This window comes from Sphaeramia orbicularis, chromosome 8, assembly GCF_902148855.1.
Source record: "Sphaeramia orbicularis chromosome 8, fSphaOr1.1, whole genome shotgun sequence".
Lineage (NCBI taxonomy): Eukaryota > Metazoa > Chordata > Actinopteri > Kurtiformes > Apogonidae > Sphaeramia > Sphaeramia orbicularis.
In genome coordinates this window covers 29,061,160-29,083,839 of record NC_043964.1, presented here as the reverse complement: position 1 = coordinate 29,083,839, position 22,680 = coordinate 29,061,160, and the positions used below count along the sequence as shown (strand labels likewise).

At 39.1% G+C, this 22,680-nt stretch overlaps 1 protein-coding gene across 1 annotated transcript in view; it reads right to left on the bottom strand.

Annotated features, from left to right (window-relative positions):
- Positions 1-21,705, bottom strand: part of LOC115424253 (adenylate cyclase 9) — a 42,812-nt gene extending 21,107 nt beyond the window's left edge. Inside the window, exon 1 of the mRNA XM_030141392.1 lies at positions 18,299-21,705. Within this exon, the coding sequence (XP_029997252.1) occupies positions 18,299-20,111 (1,813 nt within the window). The 5' untranslated portion in view covers positions 20,112-21,705. The remainder of the gene's footprint in view (positions 1-18,298) is intronic.
- Between the last annotated feature and the right edge of the window lie 975 nt (positions 21,706-22,680).

Genomic DNA, 22,680 nt, shown 5'->3' with positions numbered 1-22,680 from the left:
TTCCTCCACAGCCGAAGATTTCAGCTGAGCCCAGGTTACTTCAGAGACATAAGAGGACATGTAAGACGGTCATCAGATCAGCTCACAACGCTACATCACAGGAGATCAGTGACAGAAACAAAACAACACGCTGACTTTGCATATAACAAAGCCTTCTAAATAATATATGGAAGTGGATGTTTCACACGTACATACACAAACTAAGAGCTGATTCTTTTAAATATCAATTGTAAGCGTGCTATGGTTCATAAATGCGGTTCTGCCTTAAAGATGGAGATGAGTGTAGTATTCAAGAAAACATTTAACCAGCATGATATTTGATTGCATCATCCTGTGATGGATTTACACCAGATTAGAGTAAGACATGTAAAGACAGCATGAGACAACAGTCAACCTGTTGAGATTCAGCTGCTGTATGTGGATATTTGTTCTATATCATACCTATGGTTATATTTGAACAAGATAAACTAATGCAAATTGTATTTTTACATCAAAGAGATGAATTGAAGGTGTCATTTCATTGAACTGATGTATTGAAATTACAGTTCTTTCCCTAAATGTGTGTGCAATCAGTTTTTCAAAATCTTAATACAATATTTTCATTTGAGTAATATAATGAATGTTCTATAGCAGACAATCATTTGAAATTATGCAGGAACAGAAAAAGATATTTTGTATGTAATAAGTTATGTGCATAGGAGCTATTGAAAGTAAATTGAAAGTGATGAAAAATGTTTGATAAAAAGCTCAGAGACAGAATGTAACCAAAGTTGTTTATGTCAAACTCACTCAAGCACAACTGAATGGTGTTTTTCACACGTAGAGACCCCAAATAACCCGCAGTGACCTGTTCTTACAAGTTATATAACTCTGAATTTATAAAAGAAACAACAAGACTGGCACACCACCTGGGCTTTCTCAGCACATTATCTTCCCAAGTTTAGGACAAAAACATGTCTCTAAACTGTGTTATGTCACAGTGTACACAATAAAGTCAAACTCTGTCCAAGCACAACTAAAGTCTCTCTCTTCTAATTGCAATCAACAAAACCTGTCAATATCCTTCCCCTCTTTCTGTCCCACAAGTTCATGCTGTAATGGGGGAAGGCACATAAACAAAAGTTTCATATTTGGCTGCAGGACTCTTTTGTTCTTGGCTTCTTTCCATCCCACCAAGGCTCGCTCAAAATGACAATAGAAACACTTGACATCTCTCCAAGGTATTTAACTCTCGCTTGGCTGTGTCCGTCACTAACTCTCTGTGCTCGTTGTGTATTCTGTGCCTTTGATTCCTCCATCCTTGACAGTCCTAGGCTGCCATGCTCTGCTGGCAGAACAATAGATACAGCTGACACCCCCCCGCCTCCCCAACATCTTGAACCCTCCTGACCTCCCCATCCCCATCCCCATGCATCTCTCTGTTTTGTCAATCTCACTGTATCTCTCTCCTTTCCCCTCTCTCCATCCTAAATATAACTATCCTCCAATCTTCTTTTGTGTTCAAGCTGATATCCATTTGCTCATCACCACACAGGCTTAAAGGGCTCTCCTCTGTAAGAAATTGCCCCGGCTGACATCATCCCTTAAGCTCAGACGCACCCTCCATCTCATCTTTTTTTACACCAGCCTCTCTCCTCCGTCAAACCTTTCCACTACGCATCCTCCTCTGAATGCTAATGCTCCCACCCCTTTCATCTCTCTCATAATGTTGAGCATATGGCACCATATATCATTCAGCACATCTGTCCATATTGCAGAAATATCCACGTGAGGCCAAGTTAATAGAACAGTGCCTCATATACTCTTTAATCACACTTAACCATGTTGCTTCATTTTATGAATCAGGTTAAGTATTCTTTAAAATGCCTGCACCCTTTAAATATTGTTTCTACATAAATAGAATCTTGCTCAACTGTTGACAAGTTGCAGCCATTCAAATTCCAACACAACATTTCAGGAATCATCCAGCATACAGATTAATATGGATTTGGTTTCCAGCCACCTGGCAACCTCCTTTTTACTCTGATTTTGTTCTTGAGGGGAATATCACTCTCTTTAGTACGTACAAATTAATTCAGCAGCTAGTCAAATATGTGTGATCATGGCCAACTAGCTACTCCTTTTATATATAAGTAATAATATTAATAATAATAATGAAACATCATTCATGAATTAGAATAAATAACAGAAGTTAATTCATGCAAACACAAAAACAAATCAAGTGTAAATGCTTTTGAAAACAACTTACGGTTTGATAACCAGATGAAATACTCCCCAAACATATGGTGATTTGTGGAGTCTTTGGCAGAAGTCACACCATTAAAACTCCCTACAAAATATACTTTACAGCTCCTCCTGGCTGCTTTTCCTGTTCTGTAAGGGAGTATTATTTAGTGTATGCATAATGAATGTGTATGACACTTTTTAAATACTAAAAATAAAATAATATCCTGCAGCTTTAATCAGAACCTCTCCTTAGTTTAAAAGCTGAACGAGCCAAAATCAAGGAGAAAAATGCCAGAAAATGGCAAAAGCCTATTCCCTCTGCCACTCTCTCCTCTCTGTCCAAATCTTCTGGTCAAAATATTCATGATTTGACAAAAGTCAGAGTTTCTCAATGTTATGGAAAAGTGGAGCCACTTCTCCAAGGTTGCCTGTCAGCAGATGGAGTATAACAGCAGAGTCCTATCCAGGTTGCATTTGACAGAATCTGATCAATGGTTGGTAATTATAGCGATCAGTCATGTATTCAACCTCCCTACCTGTCTGAAAACGCCTGTGATTAGTCAAATACCTGTGCCACAGTGTAGTTTTTCTACAGACTAAAAATAAAGGCAAGGAGTGAATGCAGAAATCTAATTTCCTCTCAGACCACTTGAATTACAATATTTTGAAACGCAGTTGTAGATGGTGGAGTTGTGGTTTGCCCAATCATGCACTTTAACCGGGTCTATGAAACTGGTCCCTAAAACAGGACATGGGGGCTACATATTCAAACCAGATATAGACTAATGTTATGAAGCAAGTTTGGAAGTAAAATAAATACTTACTGAGATAAAAGAGAAACTATTTTTCAGATAAAACACATTTTTATATAATTTTACATTATATTTAATACAAAAATCTGCATGTATCACAGTCAAACAGACACAAAATTATGCGTTACTATTTTTTTAATCTCTTTATTCTCTCACAAGTACATTTTGGGAACTGAACTAGTTATGCAAGGCAGAGTGTTTCACAAAAATGACCACTGTTGCAAAATCATTCGTGATTTATATGTGTTGAACAGGGCAGATTCTGCATGTAATGCAAGTGGACACAATGGGTTATACATGGAACCTGGAATGAGACTGACTCATGAAAAACCCACGTCTGGGTTAGAAAAACCACAAGAATTGTCAAATTTAACACAATGACTTTATTTATAGCAGTATATAAGACCATTTCAAGCCATGTGGTCCAGATCAAATGCACTGACACCTAGGTAGCTTTTCATGTCCCAACTTTGTTCCTATTTTTGGCCCTAATATTTTATTAAAAATCCATTCATTTTGGGATGGCTCAGAGCAAGAATATAATTTTTTTTGCATTTATCTGAGGTCTTCATTAGGTACATCCTGAGGGGAAATATGTCTACATTTCTCTTTTATTACTGGGTCTAAAAAAGCTGGCAAAGTACCAAGTTCCAAAATGTACCCAGTTTCATAGAAGCACCCAACTGTAACTTTAAGATGTGGACTTTCAGTGATATCTGTGACGGCTGGCTACCATTAGTCGTTTTTATGTGCCCTTGTAGGTGGAGCCAATCATCCCGGAGGATCAGAGTCAGCTGTACCATGGTTCCACAGCTATAAAAGCCTTGCCTCTGTCCCAGAAGGGCACAGCTCTATCTTCCTTGTGCAGCGCCTTTTCTTTCCTTCAGCATCCAAAATGCAACCCATCATTCTATTCCTACATCCATAAACCCAGCACATCACTCCTAATTCCAGTGACTGCCATATCAATGACCTTCTTTTGGGTTCATGTCTGTATTTAGCTCTTAAGTTCTAAAATAAATTATAGTTATTGGCCTATAATGCAAGTCTCCCTTTGAAGCACAGATTCTGGAGTCAATCATGATGTAGTGGAGAACTGATGTAGGAACAGATATCTTTTTATATGGTTAACTCTACCCTCAAGGATCACTTCGATAGTATTGTGACTTAAGAAACGTGTTTCTAAAGTGTATGGTCTCTGGGGCCTAGACGATCGGAGAAACAGCTTATGACTGAATTGTTGACTGATGTGCCCTTGAGCAAGGCACTTGACCCTCATTTGCTCCCCAGGTGCCTGATGTGGCAGTACATTGCTCCTAGTCTGCAGTGTGTGGCGTTTTCCTGCATGTTCAGCTAATGACCAGTTAAATGCGGTTCAATATTAGTGTGTGTTGCATGCCCATATGTACAATATACTGACAAATAAAGATTCTTATAACTCACTTTTTTGTGTTATTTAACATGTGAAAATAATCTTCAAACATGCTTCTTGGTTCTAAAATGAGTCTAATAGACATTTATCTCATTGTATTTTATGACTATAATACAGTGGTTCCCAACCTTTTTTTTTTGCTTGTGACCCCATTTTAACATCACACATTTCTGGTGACTGCAAACATTCAAAACGGAGACATTTTTTTGCTAAAATTCATTTGTTTTTGATCATGTAATAGTTTGCTATACTATGTTGCAAATAAATGTTAATTTTAGATGACATTTAGGTTATATAATAAATATTATTATGGATAGAGGCAGAAAAGCCAGGTGGAGATTACTGCACAAAGTAAGAATTTTATTTTCCTTGGTCAGGATATGTACAGTCAGTCCAGCTTGGATTTACAAGGCTGACAATTAATACTGAACAAACAATAACTCAAACTATGAATTATGAAAGAGCTGCAGCATCTGAAACTGACCACAATGAACATTTGAAAGATAAACAGCACCACAGTGCTTCAGTTTCAGCTTCAGTTTGTCATGTCTTTTATGTTTTGTGATTGCCTTTCTCAACTCACCATATATTGGTTATAAGGATGTAACGATGTGAAAATTTCATATCATGGTTACTGTGACCAAAATTATCACGGTTATCATTATTATCACGGTATTGTTGAAATGTGCTTGAAATGTTCAAAAGGTATTTGTCTTATACACAACCTGAAATAATTTAACCAAGTTGTATTTTGAAAAAAAAAAAAAAAAAGAAACAAAATACCCCCCAAATAAAATAACAGGCACAATGTACTTTCTGTTCCCAGAAACATTCAAATATTCACATGTAAACATCAAACATACAAATGTGCATTAAAGATGGCACCTTATAGCCATTGTTTGACCATTCTCCATATCAAGTTTGTGTTCAAAGTGCGATAATCAAACACGGTTATCATGATAATTAGACTGCAAACGGTAATACTAACTGTATGGAATTTTACCGCGGTTTATCATTATACTGGTAATCGTTACATCTTTAATAGATTATTAGTATTTTTTTTTTTTTTTACATTTTTTTTATCAATTACTAGAAACTTCAGGCAACCCCATTTGAATTCCAGGTGACCCCACATAGGGTCATCACCCCAAGGTTGAAAAACACTGCTATAATGTGTGTAAAAAACAATCCCATTTAATATGTAATACTGGCAAACAAAAGAAAAACACAAAAACATTTATTTCTTTGACAATCAAGCATCAAACTAAAATTCCAATACTCAATTATCTCAACATGAGATGCTGTTGACCTGAAACTGTGAGAGGTGCTCTGTTATTGATTAAACCCAGTTTCTGGTGCTTTTTAAATTACCAAAGCAAACCTCTCTCCCTCATGCCTCACCTCTCACAACACAATAATGTGCTAACTCAACAATTTGATAAATGTTATCTTCACTGGGGGCTGATGATGAAAATGTGCTCGGTACTCTGCTGAGCACTGTGCCACTCCCTGAGGACTCTTTATCTAAAACAGGCCAATGACACAGCAGAAGTAAATGAGAATGCAAACTACAAGCTCAGCTTCCACCACAGAAACCCTGAATCATACTCTGCTCAAGTAAGAAAGAGAAAGTTGTTCGTATTGTGTTGTTTTTGTTTGCAATGTTGACCAGCCTCCCCGTTAAGGAGAATTGACAGGTTCATTAAATCTCATAGTCAAGCACAGAAAAGAGGGCCGGAAACAATTGGATATGCAGCCTGGTATATGTATGGCTGTAATGTTTGTTGATGAAGGTGTCATTTCAAAAAAAGCACAGGCAGCACTGACTCAACAGTTACAAAATGAGACAGCAGCAAGATTGAAGGAAGACAAACAAAACAAAAAGTGACGCAGACAGAAACAAAGAGACACGTGGAAAGTGACAGATTGAAAGTGATAAAAGCATGTGGAGTGGCCTCTGTTGGGAATAACTCAGGTGCAAAATACGCAGACACACACACATACAATAGTGGCAACATTGGGATATGAAAATAAATGAAATTTTCTGTCCCATCCCATCGACTGTCTCCATACTGCTTACATTTAAACAAGGCTACACATACAATGAATCCTAGAATCACTACTAGGCTTTAAAATATCATTGTAACAAGGACTGGGTTTAAGTGAAGGAAAAAAAGGTATTATGATTAAGCTACCTGGAAAATGCTCTGCAAATCCCTGTGTAATGAAAAGAAAAAAAAAAAAGAATGATGTTTATGTATTATGTAACTGAGGACATGCTTTAGTTCTGATTTTGAGAGAGCTTTGAGAGTATGTTGTTGCAGTTTCACAACATCAGTCAATACTTTGTCACAGTTAATTTCATTTCTACACAACCTGACACAAAACTGTTAAAACAACTTTATATATATATTTTTTATCTATAGATACAAACTTTACAGGACCAGCAGATGTAAAATGGCAAAAACGTAGTAAAAATAGTATTAAATCTAAATTATTTGAATGAAAGGAGAGTGGACTTATTATGGACAAATTTCTCTGTCTTAACAGTCTCTAGTTTTATTTTATCATACAGCTGATGCTAAATATAATCAACCTTAAATTAACCCAATAAATCATGAGGTTATTCATTCTGCTCTGAATGGATCCGTATTTTAATGCCTATTTTCATGGCACTCATGGCTTTAAATTATTTTTCATGCTGAAATTGTTCTTCCTTTTTTATTGACTTTTTGTCAGTAGAAGTTACAGCTTGGCCTAAAGTGCTACATACCGCCATCTGCTTTGTTGGAGGGAAATGTAGCCAGCACATCAAATGGGCCCAGTGGTTAAGCCCATCATCAACATTACAGCCATTTTTTTTTTGTTATTATCGGGGAATCCTGAGAAAAACGGTAGGGTTGACAGGTATGACACATACTGGCAGTAAGTCAGCAATGGCCTTTAGGAATGACAGCCAGGGGGATTCCTCAGGCTATTAAGTATGTGGACAAAGTAGCAGCTGACAGCTGGAGGGGACACGGGAGAGCCGTTCAACACTGAAGCCAATGGAGGGAGCTGAGCCTGAGGCAGGCACTGGGGGGGAAACAAGTGACCAACCAGTCACCCTAGTTATACAGTCATGAAAAAAATGATTAGACCATCAAAAGTCATCAAAAACAAGGGTTATGCAATCAAGTACTAACTCCTGTGTGTATCATGTGACTAAAACAGACAGAAAAGAAAACATGGAATGCCTAAAAGCACTGTTTTTGGCAGTACAATGCCATAGCTATTGATGTAAGAACTGAAGTGATTTTGATTATTACCAAGAAAACCATGGAAAATGGATCGATATCAGCTCTGAAATTAAACTCTTATGAGCTATTTTTGTTGTTATCATTATATTTGTCCAAACAAATGTACTTTTAGTTGTACCAGGCATTAAAATGAACAAGAAATTGAAGAAAACAAGGGTGGTCTAATCATTTTTTTCCATGACTGTATACCAAAACCTGATATTAGTATATGCTTATCGTGAATAATTAAAGTAGCCCAAATTTTTATAGTTATATCACTCAACAAACAGTCTTACTAACCATCTATAAGTGGTGAAAAAAAAATGTTCAGGTGCCTGATGATGTCTGATACAGTTGACACCACCTCCTTTATTCTGATAAATCATGAATTGAATGCTTCTTCATGTTAAGTTATTATGGCCAAAGGTTATGACATCTACAGATCACAGCCTTTTCGGCGGTGGCGTGCGTGACCGTATGGAGTTGGAATGATATTCTGCTAATCAGACATTTTCGTGAAGTTGCAGTCCTTGATACTTTTTCCACCATCGGTCCAACATTCCATACCTCCCATACCTTTCAGCAAATTGTAATTCTGAGAAGAAACAAGAATTCTAAACACTTGTGGAGTCTGTTTTTGGGCTTTAGAAAATCCATCTTGACATGTACTTCGTCTAACTGCAGGTGCTTTCAGAAATGTAGAAGATTAAATATGTGATTGACAATAGTTGAGATTTCCCAGTTGCAACACTACTGCTCTACAACACAACACGGAAATTTGGAAATGTCTTCTCTTTCCCACAACTGCATGAAATTACATCCGATCATCTACATTTCATCATCTATAGATCATGTATATTTGTTCATTCATTCACTTTAACAAACCTCAAGATGGCTGTGGGGGTGCCAGAGCCTATCCCAGACTAGACATGTCACTAGTTCATTGCAGGGTTAATATATACAGACGAAGAACCATTCACCCTCACATCCACACCTATGGACTACTGAACTCATTAAAGTGCATGTCACTGGACAGTGGAAGGAAGCCAGAGAACCCTGAAACAACCTATGCTGACACAGAGAGAACATGTAAACTCCACACAGACCAACACTGGGATCAAACCCAGGACCTTCTTGCTGTGCACCATGCCATTCAATATGGGTACTTCTATGAAACTGGGTTCATTTTGGTACCTGGCACTTTGCCAGCTTTTTAGAACCAAAAATAAAAGAGAAATTAGACATATATCCTCCCAGGATGTACCTAATGATGACCTCAGATAAATGCAAAAAAATTATAGTCTTACTCTAGAATTTCCCCTTGTGGTACAAATAAAGACATATATTATCTTATCTTATCTTATCTTGAGCCATCCCAAAATTAATGATTTTTTAATAAAAAAATTAGGGCCAAAAATAGGACCAAAATTGGGACATGAAAAGCTACCTAGGTGTCAGTGCATTTTATCTGGAAAACATGGTTTGAAATGGTCTTATTTACCGCTATAAATAAAGACACTGTGTTAAATTTGATGATCCTAGTGGTTTTTCTAATCCAGACATGTGGGTTTTTCCATAAATCGGCATTCTCGTTCCATGTTTTGTATGTAACCTATTGTGTCCCCTTGCATTACAAGCAGAACCTTCCAGGTTAAACGCATATAAATCGTGAAGGATTTTGCAACAGCGGTCATTTTTGTGAAACACTCTGCCTTACATAATTAGTTAAATTCCCAAAATGTACCTGTGATAAAATAAAAAGATCTTTAAAAAAATAGTAGCGAGTAATTTTCGTGTCCATTTGACTGTGTTACATACAGATTTTTGTATTAAATATAATGTAAAATAATATAAAAATGTTTTATATCTGAAAAATAGTTTCTCTTTTATCTCAGTAAGTATTTATTTTTAAAATAGACCCAAAGTGCTTCAAAAATTGCTTCCTAACATTAGTCTATATTTGGTTTGAATTTTTACCCCCCATGTCCTGTTTTTTAGGGACCAATTTCATAGAAGCACCCATATATATTTAAATTTAGTCTATTGATTTTTACAGTTATACTACATTGTTCACATTTCAAATTATTAGAAAATAAATATGAATTTTTCAGGTTAAATCTGTATAATCACAGAAAATGGAAAAAAGAGGATGATTGCATATGAGAAATGAAGAAAAGGAACTGCTAGAACAGTCTCTGTATACTAGAGTAACATGAACAAAGTGTGAAGGACAAGTGCTGTGCAGAGGCTTTCTCGCTCTTAGACTAGCATAAAGCTAAATGTAATGTTGCAATATTTAAAATGTTTCACAGTCTGAATTGTGAATGATAAAATGACTGTGCATTAATACAAGATGCAGAATACACACGTGTGCATAAAGAAAAAAAAAAACACTCAAGCCGTATATTACACACATATACACACACATACACACACACACACACGCACAGTCAATCCATGCAGGCAGAGTGATGTAGCTGGTTTCAGAGTGGACTGGCTCCCCATCATCTTTCCTCATTCATAATTCACACTCCCATTTATCACACACACTCCCCCACTGTACACACTAACAAGCCACCACAGCCCACTAACATGAACAGGGTGCGGCTGTGTGTGGGTGTTTGCATTTAGTGTACTTGAATGCAAAGCGCAGAAAGTGAGTGTGTGTAGGTGGGTGGGTGGGTTGGTGTGTGGGTGGAGGGTTACTGTGTGTCACCTTCGGAGTGAGTTCCATCCATCAGTGTCAGTAAAGGCTAGTGAGCGTCTGTTCAGAGTTGTGCTGGCATTTTCCGTACCCTTGATCACAAAGAAGAAAAGCTTAGGTTGCATCGATGAATCATAATAGCAATTTATCACCCAAGCATCTGCACAGCCTTGGGGGGAACACGTCATGGGATTCCAGTAAAGACCTAAATGATCTACCAAACAGCAGAAGAGAGTCATGGAGGATAGTTTTACATTTCAAAACCAATGTCTGAGCATCAGAATGTTTGCAATTTTGTTCTGTGGAGGCAGAGCTTAGGCAAAAAGAACAGCAGCAGCTGTTCAGTTGCATGAAAATTGGGCTTCAACTTCCCTTTACTTCCATGAAAGTCAGAGTTTCAGTTAAGTGAAGTCAATTTAGCTACTTTTTCTCTGTCCAAGAACCACTCTGTCTAACTGAAATGAGTCTCTGGTTTCCAGCTGACCCTCACCCCTTTCAATAGCCTGTTGCCATGGCAATTAGCCTTGGGAGACCCAAGGTATAGAGCTGTAGTAAGTGTGTGCGTGTGTGCGTGAGTGTGTGTGTGTTGCTACAGATGGGTAACATCATTCATTGTGTGGTGCGCTGTGGCTGGTGTTATGACTGTGAACCATGTGCAACTGCAAAAGAGCCCAGAACGGAATGAACCATGAGGGGCATCTCTATTCATATTTCTGTCTTACTTAACACATTTCTCCTGCATTTTCTCTCAGTCATGCATGTCTTTTCCTTTGTTATCTTACCAGTTTTAATTCCTTCTTTATTTCCAGCAGAAAAAACTGTTTTCTCATCATATCTGCATGTCTAGAAATTCCAAATATAATTTTCCCTTTAAACTTTTAAAGGTTTAATATACAACATTGTCACATTCTTGGTGCTTATATGTCTGTGTTGTAGTCTGTGTTATGCTGAAAGTTGGTGATTTTTTTAATATTAGTCAATTCTATTTCTATGTTAACTCATAAAGACCCAGTGTGACTTTTGTGGCATTTCACAAATGAATTTTTCTCTCCATTTAACCTTTCCTAAGTGATTTATCACTATTTATAATAATATTATCCTCCGAATTTTGCATTTTTTTTGGGTAAAACTATTTTTTCCCTGTGTTAAATTTGACTAATCATGTAGATGTTCATAAAAGCTCAGAGTAAAGACAAGGTTATTGTATAAAAACACAAAAAAACTGAAGAAAAAGTGACTTTGAGTAAAATATATCATAAATTGAACATAAATCAATTGTGTCCATCCACTGTCATTGATCCAACTCCATGGGTTTTACTGGTGAATCAATGTTGTAGAAGATGACATGTTTCCATGGTAACTACAGAGCCTCTGAACGGGTGGGTCAAATCTGATGACCATGAAAAGATGATAAACTGTATTTTATACAAATTATTTACATATATTGATAGGATTAGTGGATGAGGAGTTTATAACAGTAGATGCTTTTGCTTTTGGTTGACTGTGGATGTTTGGATCTTTATGAGTTAACAGGAACTAGTGTAACACACTGTTGCCGCTGTTCTGGGGCATAAATACGGATGTTTACAGAAAATGTTCTGCAATTGAAATTGGTTTAGAGACTGTAATCAAGGTGCCATCTCTGTGTTGATTCAGACCTTTAGAACAGCATGTCTTTTTAAATGACCTTCTGGGTATTTCAAACGTGCACAGTAAATTATTTATTTGAAAAAAAATCACTGGTTACCTTTTTGATGTTAATGGTATGCAAATATGTAATATGCACAGATGGGGGTTTTAAACCCCCATAGCTATGACATCATTTACAGCCTTCAGTCTTGCAGATCAGCACTGTGTTCAGCCTCCACCGCTCACACGCTCTGAGTCATACTCTACTTATAATTTGAGAAAATATCTCTCATATGACATGTGGTATAGACAGCAGATCTGTGTGACACAAACGCACCTGCTTTACCTCTCCTGTTTAAGGGAAACTAATGGAATTGTCTTATCTGCAGAGCAACATTTTATGAACACAGCTGTGCAAATTCAATGTTGAAGTTTCCTTCATAAAAATGTGGGAAAGTTCTTCCACATAACCTCATAATGCTCAAAGCTAAAGCAATGATGTCAGGACTTTAAATATGAAACTCATTTCCATCTTCTGTACTTATAGACCAGTCTTAACTCTTTTAGAGTATCTGTTTTTTCACTAAATTGGCCATGACAGCTGGGAAAATGTATAATGCAATCCAGTACTAACTCCTGTGTGTATCATGTGACTAAAACAGACAGAAAAGAAAACATGGAATGCCTAAAAGCACTGTTTTTGGCAGTACAATGCCATAGCTATTGATGTAAGAAGTGAAGTGATCTTGGTTATTTTCAAGAAAATCATGGAAAATGGTTAGATATTAGCTCTTAAATTAAACTCTAATGAGCTATTTTTGTTGTTATCATTATATTTGTCCAAACAAATGTACCTTTAGTTGTACCAGGCATTAAAATGAAGAAGAAATTGAAGAAAGCAAGGGTGGTCTAATAATTTTTTCCGCGACTTTTTAATGTGCCATCAAATAATGTCCTGACACATTTTTTAGTGAACAACAATTATTGGATGTTATTATTGAAAAGGTAGGTTGGACTGTCTAAATGTCTAAATACATAAAAAATAAACCCATTGCACTATTATTACTACAATCTTAGAATATGCCAATAAATGACTTTGTTTTTATTTGTATAAAATTTTTAAAATTCATTAGTCATAAATTGATTGTTTTATATGACCAAAATAGTCGTAACACATAATGTCTCTATTAATTTCCTTATCTTAAACTACAGTTTTATGATAAATTTGAGGTAAACACATTCTACTCCACATGCTACATGTTCCGTGTGTGTCCGACAGGATCAGCTGTGTCGGACCGCTTACACGCTTCTTATTCGACAGTCAGTGGTGGCGCTGATATCAGGCTCTCTCATCCACCTTGCCTTGGGTCATCTCTGTCAGAGCAGATAGAGGCAACACACTTCACCACTGAGCCAATAGGACAGCTGTCCCCCACAGGGCGACAGAGAAGTCTGCAGGGTCCTTTGACACTTGTCAGGATTAAACAGAGCACAACTGGATACATAGATGTTGTGGAACAAAATCTTCAACACTGTTAGATCAATAGAAAGATTACTGGGCCATGCAGATAAGATTATTTGTAGCTCTGAAAAAAGAAATATCTTTCTGCTTTTCTGCTCAGGTTCCTAAAACTCATTACACCCCCTAAGTATAAATCCTTTATTGCTTGCTGGGTCGGAGCAAAGCAATTCCCTTGTTGCAGTGTCCTGGATGAGTACAGGTAGTTCAATCCTGCTGAGTAACAGTGTGACACAGCTGATAACCCAAATGACTGCAGCTATGAAATCTGGCTAATCACGACACCATACACCTTCAATAACCTTGCCACAATGGCCCCACATTTGCAAAGGATGACAGGGGATCCTGAATCTCTGCAGACTTGCTCAGTATGATAATGCCAAAGATGATAAATGGTGAGATTGCATTGCTGCAGGCTACAATGCTACAAAGTACTGAACTATAATATGCAGTGAAGGGCAGTACTGTTCAATGCAATGTGATGCATTATGCCATTACTCTCTCAGTCGAGCTGTAATCTACTATGCAGAGCCAAGGTGTTCTAGGCAGAGTTCGGTCATTGCAATATAATACAGCAGCAGCTCACAGTCCTCCTTAGTATTTTGTTCCTTTGGCAGCCCATGAAGAGTCACATCCCACTTGCAAACTTAAAGTGAACAAACCCCAAAAGACCAGAGAATGCTGTGTAATAGTAATCCCAGGATCTATTTACAACTGGCTTTATAAACCATAGCCACAGCTTCCACCACAGCCTACCATCCTGTCTGCCCCTCCTTACCAACATCCTAGCAGTAAGCCACTTAAATCAAAGCTCTCCACTTCACTATTGACCTCCCTGACTTTCTGCAGTACAGCTGAATGCTGTGTGTGCATACTGATTTGGACTGAAGAGTCTAGACGAAAATGATGCCAGGTATTTGATTGCCAGCCTAGGTAGAAGACAGCTGGGTACACTATATGCTGGGGTGAAAAAGCCAAACTGTTTAACTTTCTGTCAAGTAGAGTAATGTAATGACAGACAGCACACACGGAGCACTGTAGTTGTAAAATCCAAAGGCTTAAATATCTGCTTATGCGTCCTTCTGCAGTCCAATGCTGGAGTCCAGTTTGACTGCAGCTTCATTAAGTTGTGTTGGAACAAACTTTCTCTCCACTACTTCTGCCCAGTCTGGTTAGAGTCTAAAACACTGCATCACAGCTAAAGGCAATGCATTTACTTTTTCTCCTTGGTTTTTTCTTATTTTCACCTCTCCATGGCTGCTTTTTGAAGTGTAACCTCAAAAACTGCTTCATTTACTGTGGCTAAGGTCATATGTAACAGCCATTATAAGTAACTCCCCACTGAGCCCCAGGCAAAAGCTGTGCAGTTGTTGACTGACAGTATATCCCTATAGTACATCATACAACAGGGGAAAGGATGTGAATATCAATGTAGATATGTGTGTCTCCCTAATGTACAAATGGATCTTCTGATAAGTCACAACTGCAGAACATTAAGTAATATGGCTGTGCTGAAAAGACACAGGACATTAATCACAGAGACTATTTCCGGCTAAGTTTTGCTCTGTGCTCTAATCAATCCTAACATAGCTAATCAATTATTACTCTGACAGCTTATAGGAGGAATGGATATAAACTGATAACATGGACCAGAATATAAATGATCTTCTATTTTATAGCTAGCACTATTCCTTGGCCTCAGTTGATTCTCTTTGATATCCACATGACATGAAAACCTCTGCTGTTGCCTCATCATAAATAAACACAGCCTTGACAGCCTCATTATAGGCAATCAATATCATTTGCTGTGATAAAAACGGCTGGCTTTTAGGCAGCTGATGATGTTCAGGGTCAGGATAACACCAGGCCAGTGTGGGAACATATGATGATAGAGAATTACTAACATTAATCACTTTAGCCACGGAGATTACCCAGTCTTGCTTAATTAGAAATCTCCCGCAGGTCAGTGAGAGATGAGAGCATGGCGGGAGGGATATACTGTACATGCAGGCCTCGCTATCACTCAACAGTTAAGTTTTAAAAGGTCATGGTCACAATATCAAACTATATCTGAGAACAAGCTTTACCTGGAGGCAACCGGTTACTGAGAGCTCTGTGCATAATGATTATTAGTGGAAAGGGGTTGTACAGTTATTGAGCTGTCAGAGCTGTAATTAATTAAAGTGTTCCTTAGATCATCAGTGTGGGTATTTTACTTTTTATTCACTCAAGTTCCAGTGACCGTCTGAAGGATTCACTGCACAAGACATCAACACAAAGCAGGACAATTTCTACAAAGGAGAAGTCTTTTCACAGTATTCTACTGACACGCAAATATAGTGAACATACTCAACAAAGATGATGACAAAAACGATTAGTAAGTAATAATTACATCTATGTTAATGTTACTGTATCACACAACACTTAGTCAACATCAGTACATAAACAGCTTTTATTTCCCTTAGAATAAAAGCTGCTTTAGCGGACAAAGAGAGAACCAGCTCAGGCTCTGTGTGATGACTGTCATGAGCAGAGAGATAATAGTGCCATACTGACAGTCTCCTCCGAAGGGATAATCTTCTGCAGGTGCCATCATTCTGTATTAAGTACAAAGGAAGGACACAGACATGTACTTTCCAGGGAAACAGAGCCAAATATAGCTCCCATTTCCAGTAAGAAAAAAAAAAACAACACAATAATGTCTGGCCTCAAATGCGGCCTCTTACAGAGACAACAAAATTGAAAGAGCCGTTTGGGGATTCATTCATTAACAGATTTTTAGGAAACTTGTAGTTAGAGCTCAAGAGATGAATGCTATGTTGTCTAATCTGAGATTAGACTGGCAAACCATGATGTGATGTGTTTATACAACCACAAGCCTTGGGATAGTGCTTAGGATTCAACAGGATGCAGCTGTAACACTCAGCTGACCACACACTGCTACACCCCATGAGAAGTGCTGCTACATAGTCACAAATAGTTTACAATTACAGCGGGAAGCTATAAATAACCATTTATCACATACAGGATGAAACTAAAGTGTGAATCCAACCTCAGCCTGAAGTTGTAGTGGAACAGTAGAAACAATATCAGAAGAAACTATTTCACACTAACTCATGAAGGAATAGGAGGACGGCAGCTGCAAAGCAATCAGTGTCTAGGTCAGAGCAATTTACTTCTTCTTAGTCAACAGGGACCAGCCCCAGCCAGAATCCATGCCTGGCTGCAATGTTACCCAAGTGATTTATACAGAGTGAGCTAGACAGTGGAGGGATTTTTACAGCACCAGAGAACAACTCTCTCTTGACAGCCAGCTCTCTCTCTTTCTCTCTCTTTCTCTCTCGCAGAGCAAATCAACAGGGAGGGAATAAATCTTAGGAGGGGAAGTGAATGCACGGAGGCAAGAAAGGAAACAGTAGGAGGGGTAAGGGTGGTGGTGGGGGGATCACACTGCAGGTAACACATTTATCCTCCCTATAACAAAAAGAGGTGCAAGTGCTGGAGTGGTGGATTCATTAATCTATAAGATGAAGGGAAAACACTGGGCTATAAATCATTCTTCTTGGCTGGTAAACAAAACACACTTTTGGTTGTTCCTTGACTCTTTACACCACTGATTTCCAGGACACAATAACGCAACTCTGAGCAGATGAGTGGTAGGTCCCAAAGGTATTAGGTGTTTTTGTTCAGAAAAATCAAGTAGTGCATGTACTTAGATTACTGATTTGTACAAACTCCCAAATCCCATTAATCCATACATTCAAGATAGAAAATTAGGTGTGCAGCCTCCATGGAGGTATATTCAGGTCTTTATAAAAGATTAATAAAACTGAAATGCAAATTCAATAGGCGAGACGAACACTATGTGCAATACTTTACACGCTGTCACTTAACTTACATTGAGTGATAATGGAACAGCAAGGCTTAAATGATGAAACGAGCCATTAAGCCAACATTTAGTTACAGTGGAGTGATTTGATAAATGTATCAAATAAAAGCTACCATCATGCAGTTTACCATCAAGGCAAAGAAAGGACACGATAGAAGGGTGATGATAAAGCTGCAGGGAAATCTGTATTAGAGAAGGCGACAGTTGCATTTAGTTGTAAAGCAATCCCCGAGGTTCAGGACGAGGTTAACAGAACAGGACACATTGAGGACGTCTGGAAGGCAATGTAATTTAACAAAGGAACAAAGAGCGAGCAGAGACAGGGTGGATGGGAAAGAAGACTGTGATACAGTCACATAATACCAACACCACAGAGGGCACTGATAACACATTCAAACCCTTGCCAAGCAATCTGGGCCAGTTATTATACATAATGCTAAAACCCTGTGTCGACCTTGACCAATGCAAATGTTCCCCTTGTTTTGAACCACCTACTGGATGAAATACTGATACGCTTGCAAATAAACATTTCCTCTGGGGATAGGAGGATCACAGGATATAAATTTAGTACATTAAAATGCCAAAGACAGTTGGATCTTGGAGAAATAATTGCAGCTTTAAGTGTCATTATAACAGCCCAGTTCTGGCTGCTGCCCTTGAAATTAAACTATTCTTGCCAAGAATTAAAGCAATAAATTTTCCTTTTCTAATACTACAATCTAAAAAACATAAATTTGGTACATGAAGTAAAAGTAGAAAAGCGCAGCATTAACACATAACATAAATTGATTATTTCACACAGTACATACCTTTCAGCTGATCCGCCACCACACTCTGTCCTATTCTCTCATTGACCTGTCCATCTTCATGTTGGTAACGGTCATCCAGGAAGTTAGCTGTGGCTTGTGATAGGTGGACCTTCCCAGCCACACCCAGCTGCTCCATTAGGTTGGCCAGGTTAACATCATTTGACCACACATCAAACTTGAAGCGCTTCATCCCCAGGATACCACACAGTACAGTGCCTGTGTGGACGCCCACTCTCATGTTCACCATCTCCCTCTTCTCCTGGCAGAACTGTTCAATAGCCTGGATCATGCCCAGGCCCATCTCCACACAACAATAAGCATGGTCTGGTCTGGGTTCAGGGCAACCAGCCACACAGTAGTAACAGTCACCTAGAGTACTGATCTTTTCACAGCCAGTGAGTTCACAAAGACGATCAAAACGTCCAAATAAGTCATTTAAAAGTCCCACCAGGGCATGTGCAGATTTATTGGCAGACATTTTTGTGAATCCCACAATGTCTGCAAAGAGGATACTGACCGGCTCCATTCGTTTCATGTTGAAAGGCCTGAAAATGATCTGGCCTCGAGGGATGGAGGTTTTTTTGCGTTTATTGTTCTTAGGGCTGGAGAGAGCAGCTGCTGCACCGCTGGTGGAGTAGCGTTTTCCAGAACTGTCCCCTATCTCTTCATCGCCCTGCTTCATTAGTTCATCAGCCACAATTCTGGGCATGACAGAGTGGATCATTCGCTCCTTTAAGGCTTTCTCAACCTCCAGGTCCTTACCGTGCATGATAGCCTGTCCCACCTTGAGGAAAGTGCTTCGTGACCGCACCTCGGACATTATGAATAAGTGTATACCAATGGCATGGGCACAGAGGTGCAGCAGAGCTTTGGCTGGCCCCAACCATCTTAATGTATCCAAGTCAGCCTGAGAGGAGAAGCTCCAGTCATCCGATGCCTGAATTAGGTGTAGCCAACCCAAACTCTCAAAGAAAACAGAATAGAGAAAGCCCAGCAGGACAGAAGCATAAAGACGGACATGAAGAACACTGTATAGCAACAGGAGAACTTCGATACAGAGTGAAAACATGCCTACCGGTGAGATACATGGTGACCTGGAGCTCTCCCCCACAAGCTTGTCATAAGACAGGTTTTGCACAGGCCCCACGCCACTGAACTCATCCTCATCAAATGTCAGTGTAGGGGTCTCTACGTCCCCAAATCCTGATGTTTGGATTTGTGGGGCCAGGGTCAGGATGAAGGTTACAAGGATGAGTAGCAGAGATGCTTGGTTGTAGCAGCGAGAGTAGAGCTTTGTAAAAGTTAAGAGGAAAAGGAGGAGGCAAAAAAGGAGGAAGGATGCAGTGGGAATGAGAAAGACTGTCCTGTCACAGCGGGAGGGGTTAGTGGCAAAGTACAATCCCCAGAGGAAACCAGCAGAGACCAGATAAAAGAGCACATAGCGGAACCGTCGCTTGGTCTGGGGGAAACACCTTTCTCTGCAGGCCTCCTCCAGGATAGAGGAGTCAAACTTTGGGTCCCAGAAATGACCTGCAGATCTCTCAAAAAGCTGAGGCATCTTCTTCTGCGCACGAAAGCTCTTGACCACAGGCCTCCTCACTCCGGACTCTCCAGAGCTACAACTGGAGGAGATACTGTACTTGCAGTGTTTGGATCCCCCCATGAAGCCTCCCCCGAATGAACCTAACGGCCCGCCTCCATGCTTATGCTTGACACTACTGCCAATCCTCACTGAGACGCCTCCATCTCCACTTGAGTCACAGCTCACTTCTGTGTTGTGAGGCAGCAGTTGTTGATGCTGGGGGGATGCCATTTTAAAAATCGATACAGAATTAAAGTCTATGCATAAGCAAGTGTTATTCCAAAGTATGTAAAAAAATAAGGCAAAGTATGGAGCCACAGTAAGACAACAAAAGGAATGACAGACATTAAAAAGTTGAAAAACGTGTGAGGAAAAATTTCCACTCAGCCACGTCGAGGCTGAAGTAATACCAGCACACCTTCCAAAAATTTTGAGTAGTTCATTACTGCCTTTCTTGACGTCAATCCCTGCATTCCTCTAGGTTCCCGTCTGTTTTGACGCACTTGAGACTGCAAGGTTCACTCTCTGCCTGCTCTGTTTCACTCCAAATCCACTCAGCTGCCTGCAAAGTCTTTTACTCATTGGAAAAACATTGGGAAAACACAGAAAGTACTGTCTAAAAAAAAGCCAAAGTGGAAAAAGAAAGACCATAGGATAGGTTAAAAGGGGTGCTTGACAACTTATACTCACTAAAATGTGGGAATAAAGGTTGAATATTAAATGCTTTAAATAGTATAATAGTAAATAGATTTATTGGAAAGCCTGCTGCAGTCACATTTCATTACTATTGCTTGCCTAGTCAGTTTATTCTTCTCTGCTTGCTCCATTGGGAATAACTGCTACTTTTTTTTTTTACAAACTTCAGCAAAAACTACTTCTCCACTGTGTTTCTTTGTGTATTTCCCAAACGGCTGGAGATATGGATCTTCTGTTTTGCTTGGTGATTGAAGAGGTCAGCTGGGTGAATGTGTGCGCAAAAGCTGCCACAAGAGCTTGTATTTAGACACACATACTCATTGCTTCAGGGCCTAATCGCGACTATTCTTTTGGACGGAGCCTGACTACTGTCTCCAAACGCAGAAGGGGTCTTTGGACGTGAGGAATTTGTTTGTTTGTGTTGGGTTTTTTTTTTTTTGCCAGACCTGTAAATACGCACATCTGCGGTTACGCACAATTCAATCTTCGTTCATTGGTCGGTAACATTCGTATTGCTTTGGTATCCGCAGACACATCTACCGTTGCCGAGTTCTGCACCCCAAGAAAAGATCCAGATGTCCTGTTTCTGACCATGCCGGCTTTTACCTGGATATTCTGTGCCAACCGGACAGATGACAAAACGCAGCCTTGAGCAGACATGAAGTCTCGTCCAATCCAGTCCCTTTTACTCCCAAGTAAAGTTTGCACACACCAGCATGAAGAGAGAGAGAGAATTAAAAGGTGTCCACCTCTGCTCCACGCCCCCCTCACCACAGTCCCACAGGTCAAAACAGAGTGCGTTCCTTGTCACGCCACTTTAATTGAACTGCATGGAACGCGCAAGGCAGTATTTCCATACCTTCTAAATAATTCCCCTTAAAACCCAAGACTGGAGGATTTGGGCTTCTGCATCGTCCAGCTTTTTCATTCCCTTGCACCGTCCACAGTGAGATGAGATTTTCTTCTTGTCGTTATCTGACCATTATCTGCGTGCCACTCCAACGTCGAAATCCTCCTGGAAAGGTTGTGTGTATGTGTGTGTGTATGTGTGTGCGCTATCCGGGCGCGGCGGGCAACGCAGTGTCCGCAGCCGCCACCATCTTCTGTGCGCTGACAGCCGACCAGCCGCGTGAAATGAGTGTGTGTTTGCGTGTGTGTCTGTGTCTATGTGTGTGTGTGTGACTGTAAAGTACCCTGTGGTATATTAAAGTCCATTTCCGTCCTTTCATTCCAAAATAAAAGTCGTTGCGCGTAGAGGCCACTGGCTGTGTCACCTACTGGAAAGTACATTCCACATCACAGGTTCATTGTAATTTTCAGCAGCCCAGCATAGGAGAAAAACGGATCTTTTGGGCTAACTAAACCCCCAGAAGAGCTTGTTTTATTTTGTGCATTTCACGTCACTGGCTATGCCACATTTGAGCATTTAACCCTTTCATGCACGAATTATGAGAACCTTAATCAAAATTTTTTTCTTGTGTGTTTTTATTCCTCTTTAGGCATGAAAAAAAAAACAATGTGATTGAAATTTTTTTCTGGAAAAAAAATTTTTTTAATTAAAATAATAATTTAAAAAAAAGAAAGAAAGAAAGAAAGAAAGAAAGAAAGAAAGAAAGAAAGAAAGAAAGAAAAAAAACATTCTTATGAACCTATTTTTCATGAAGTTGCAAAAATGTCCACTCAGCTGGACACCACATGTTTAATTTTTGACGCAGAGAAACATGTATTTACTGATAAATTGTGTGAAAACTGTGGGGAAGGCTTGTGATTCTGGGGGTTTATGCTCAGGAGAGATCTACATAATGTTACCAATTCATGTCAGATAAGATTTGTAGTGTCTTAAAACTTTAATAAAGATATGTGTAAAATAAATAAATAAATAACCGAAAAAAAACAACAAAATCCATGAATATACAAGAGAACAGCTGTAGAATAGCTGTCCACTGTAGTGACCAGTATGCATGAAGGGGTTAAAAGATCCTGCAGATCGTTTACAAATGGCTGTTTTGGAGTCATTTCCTTACCTGTCCATGTCAAAAAAATCGTCTGTTTCTTGTGTAAAACCACCAGCACCTGCCTCTATCTATCTATCTATCTATCTATC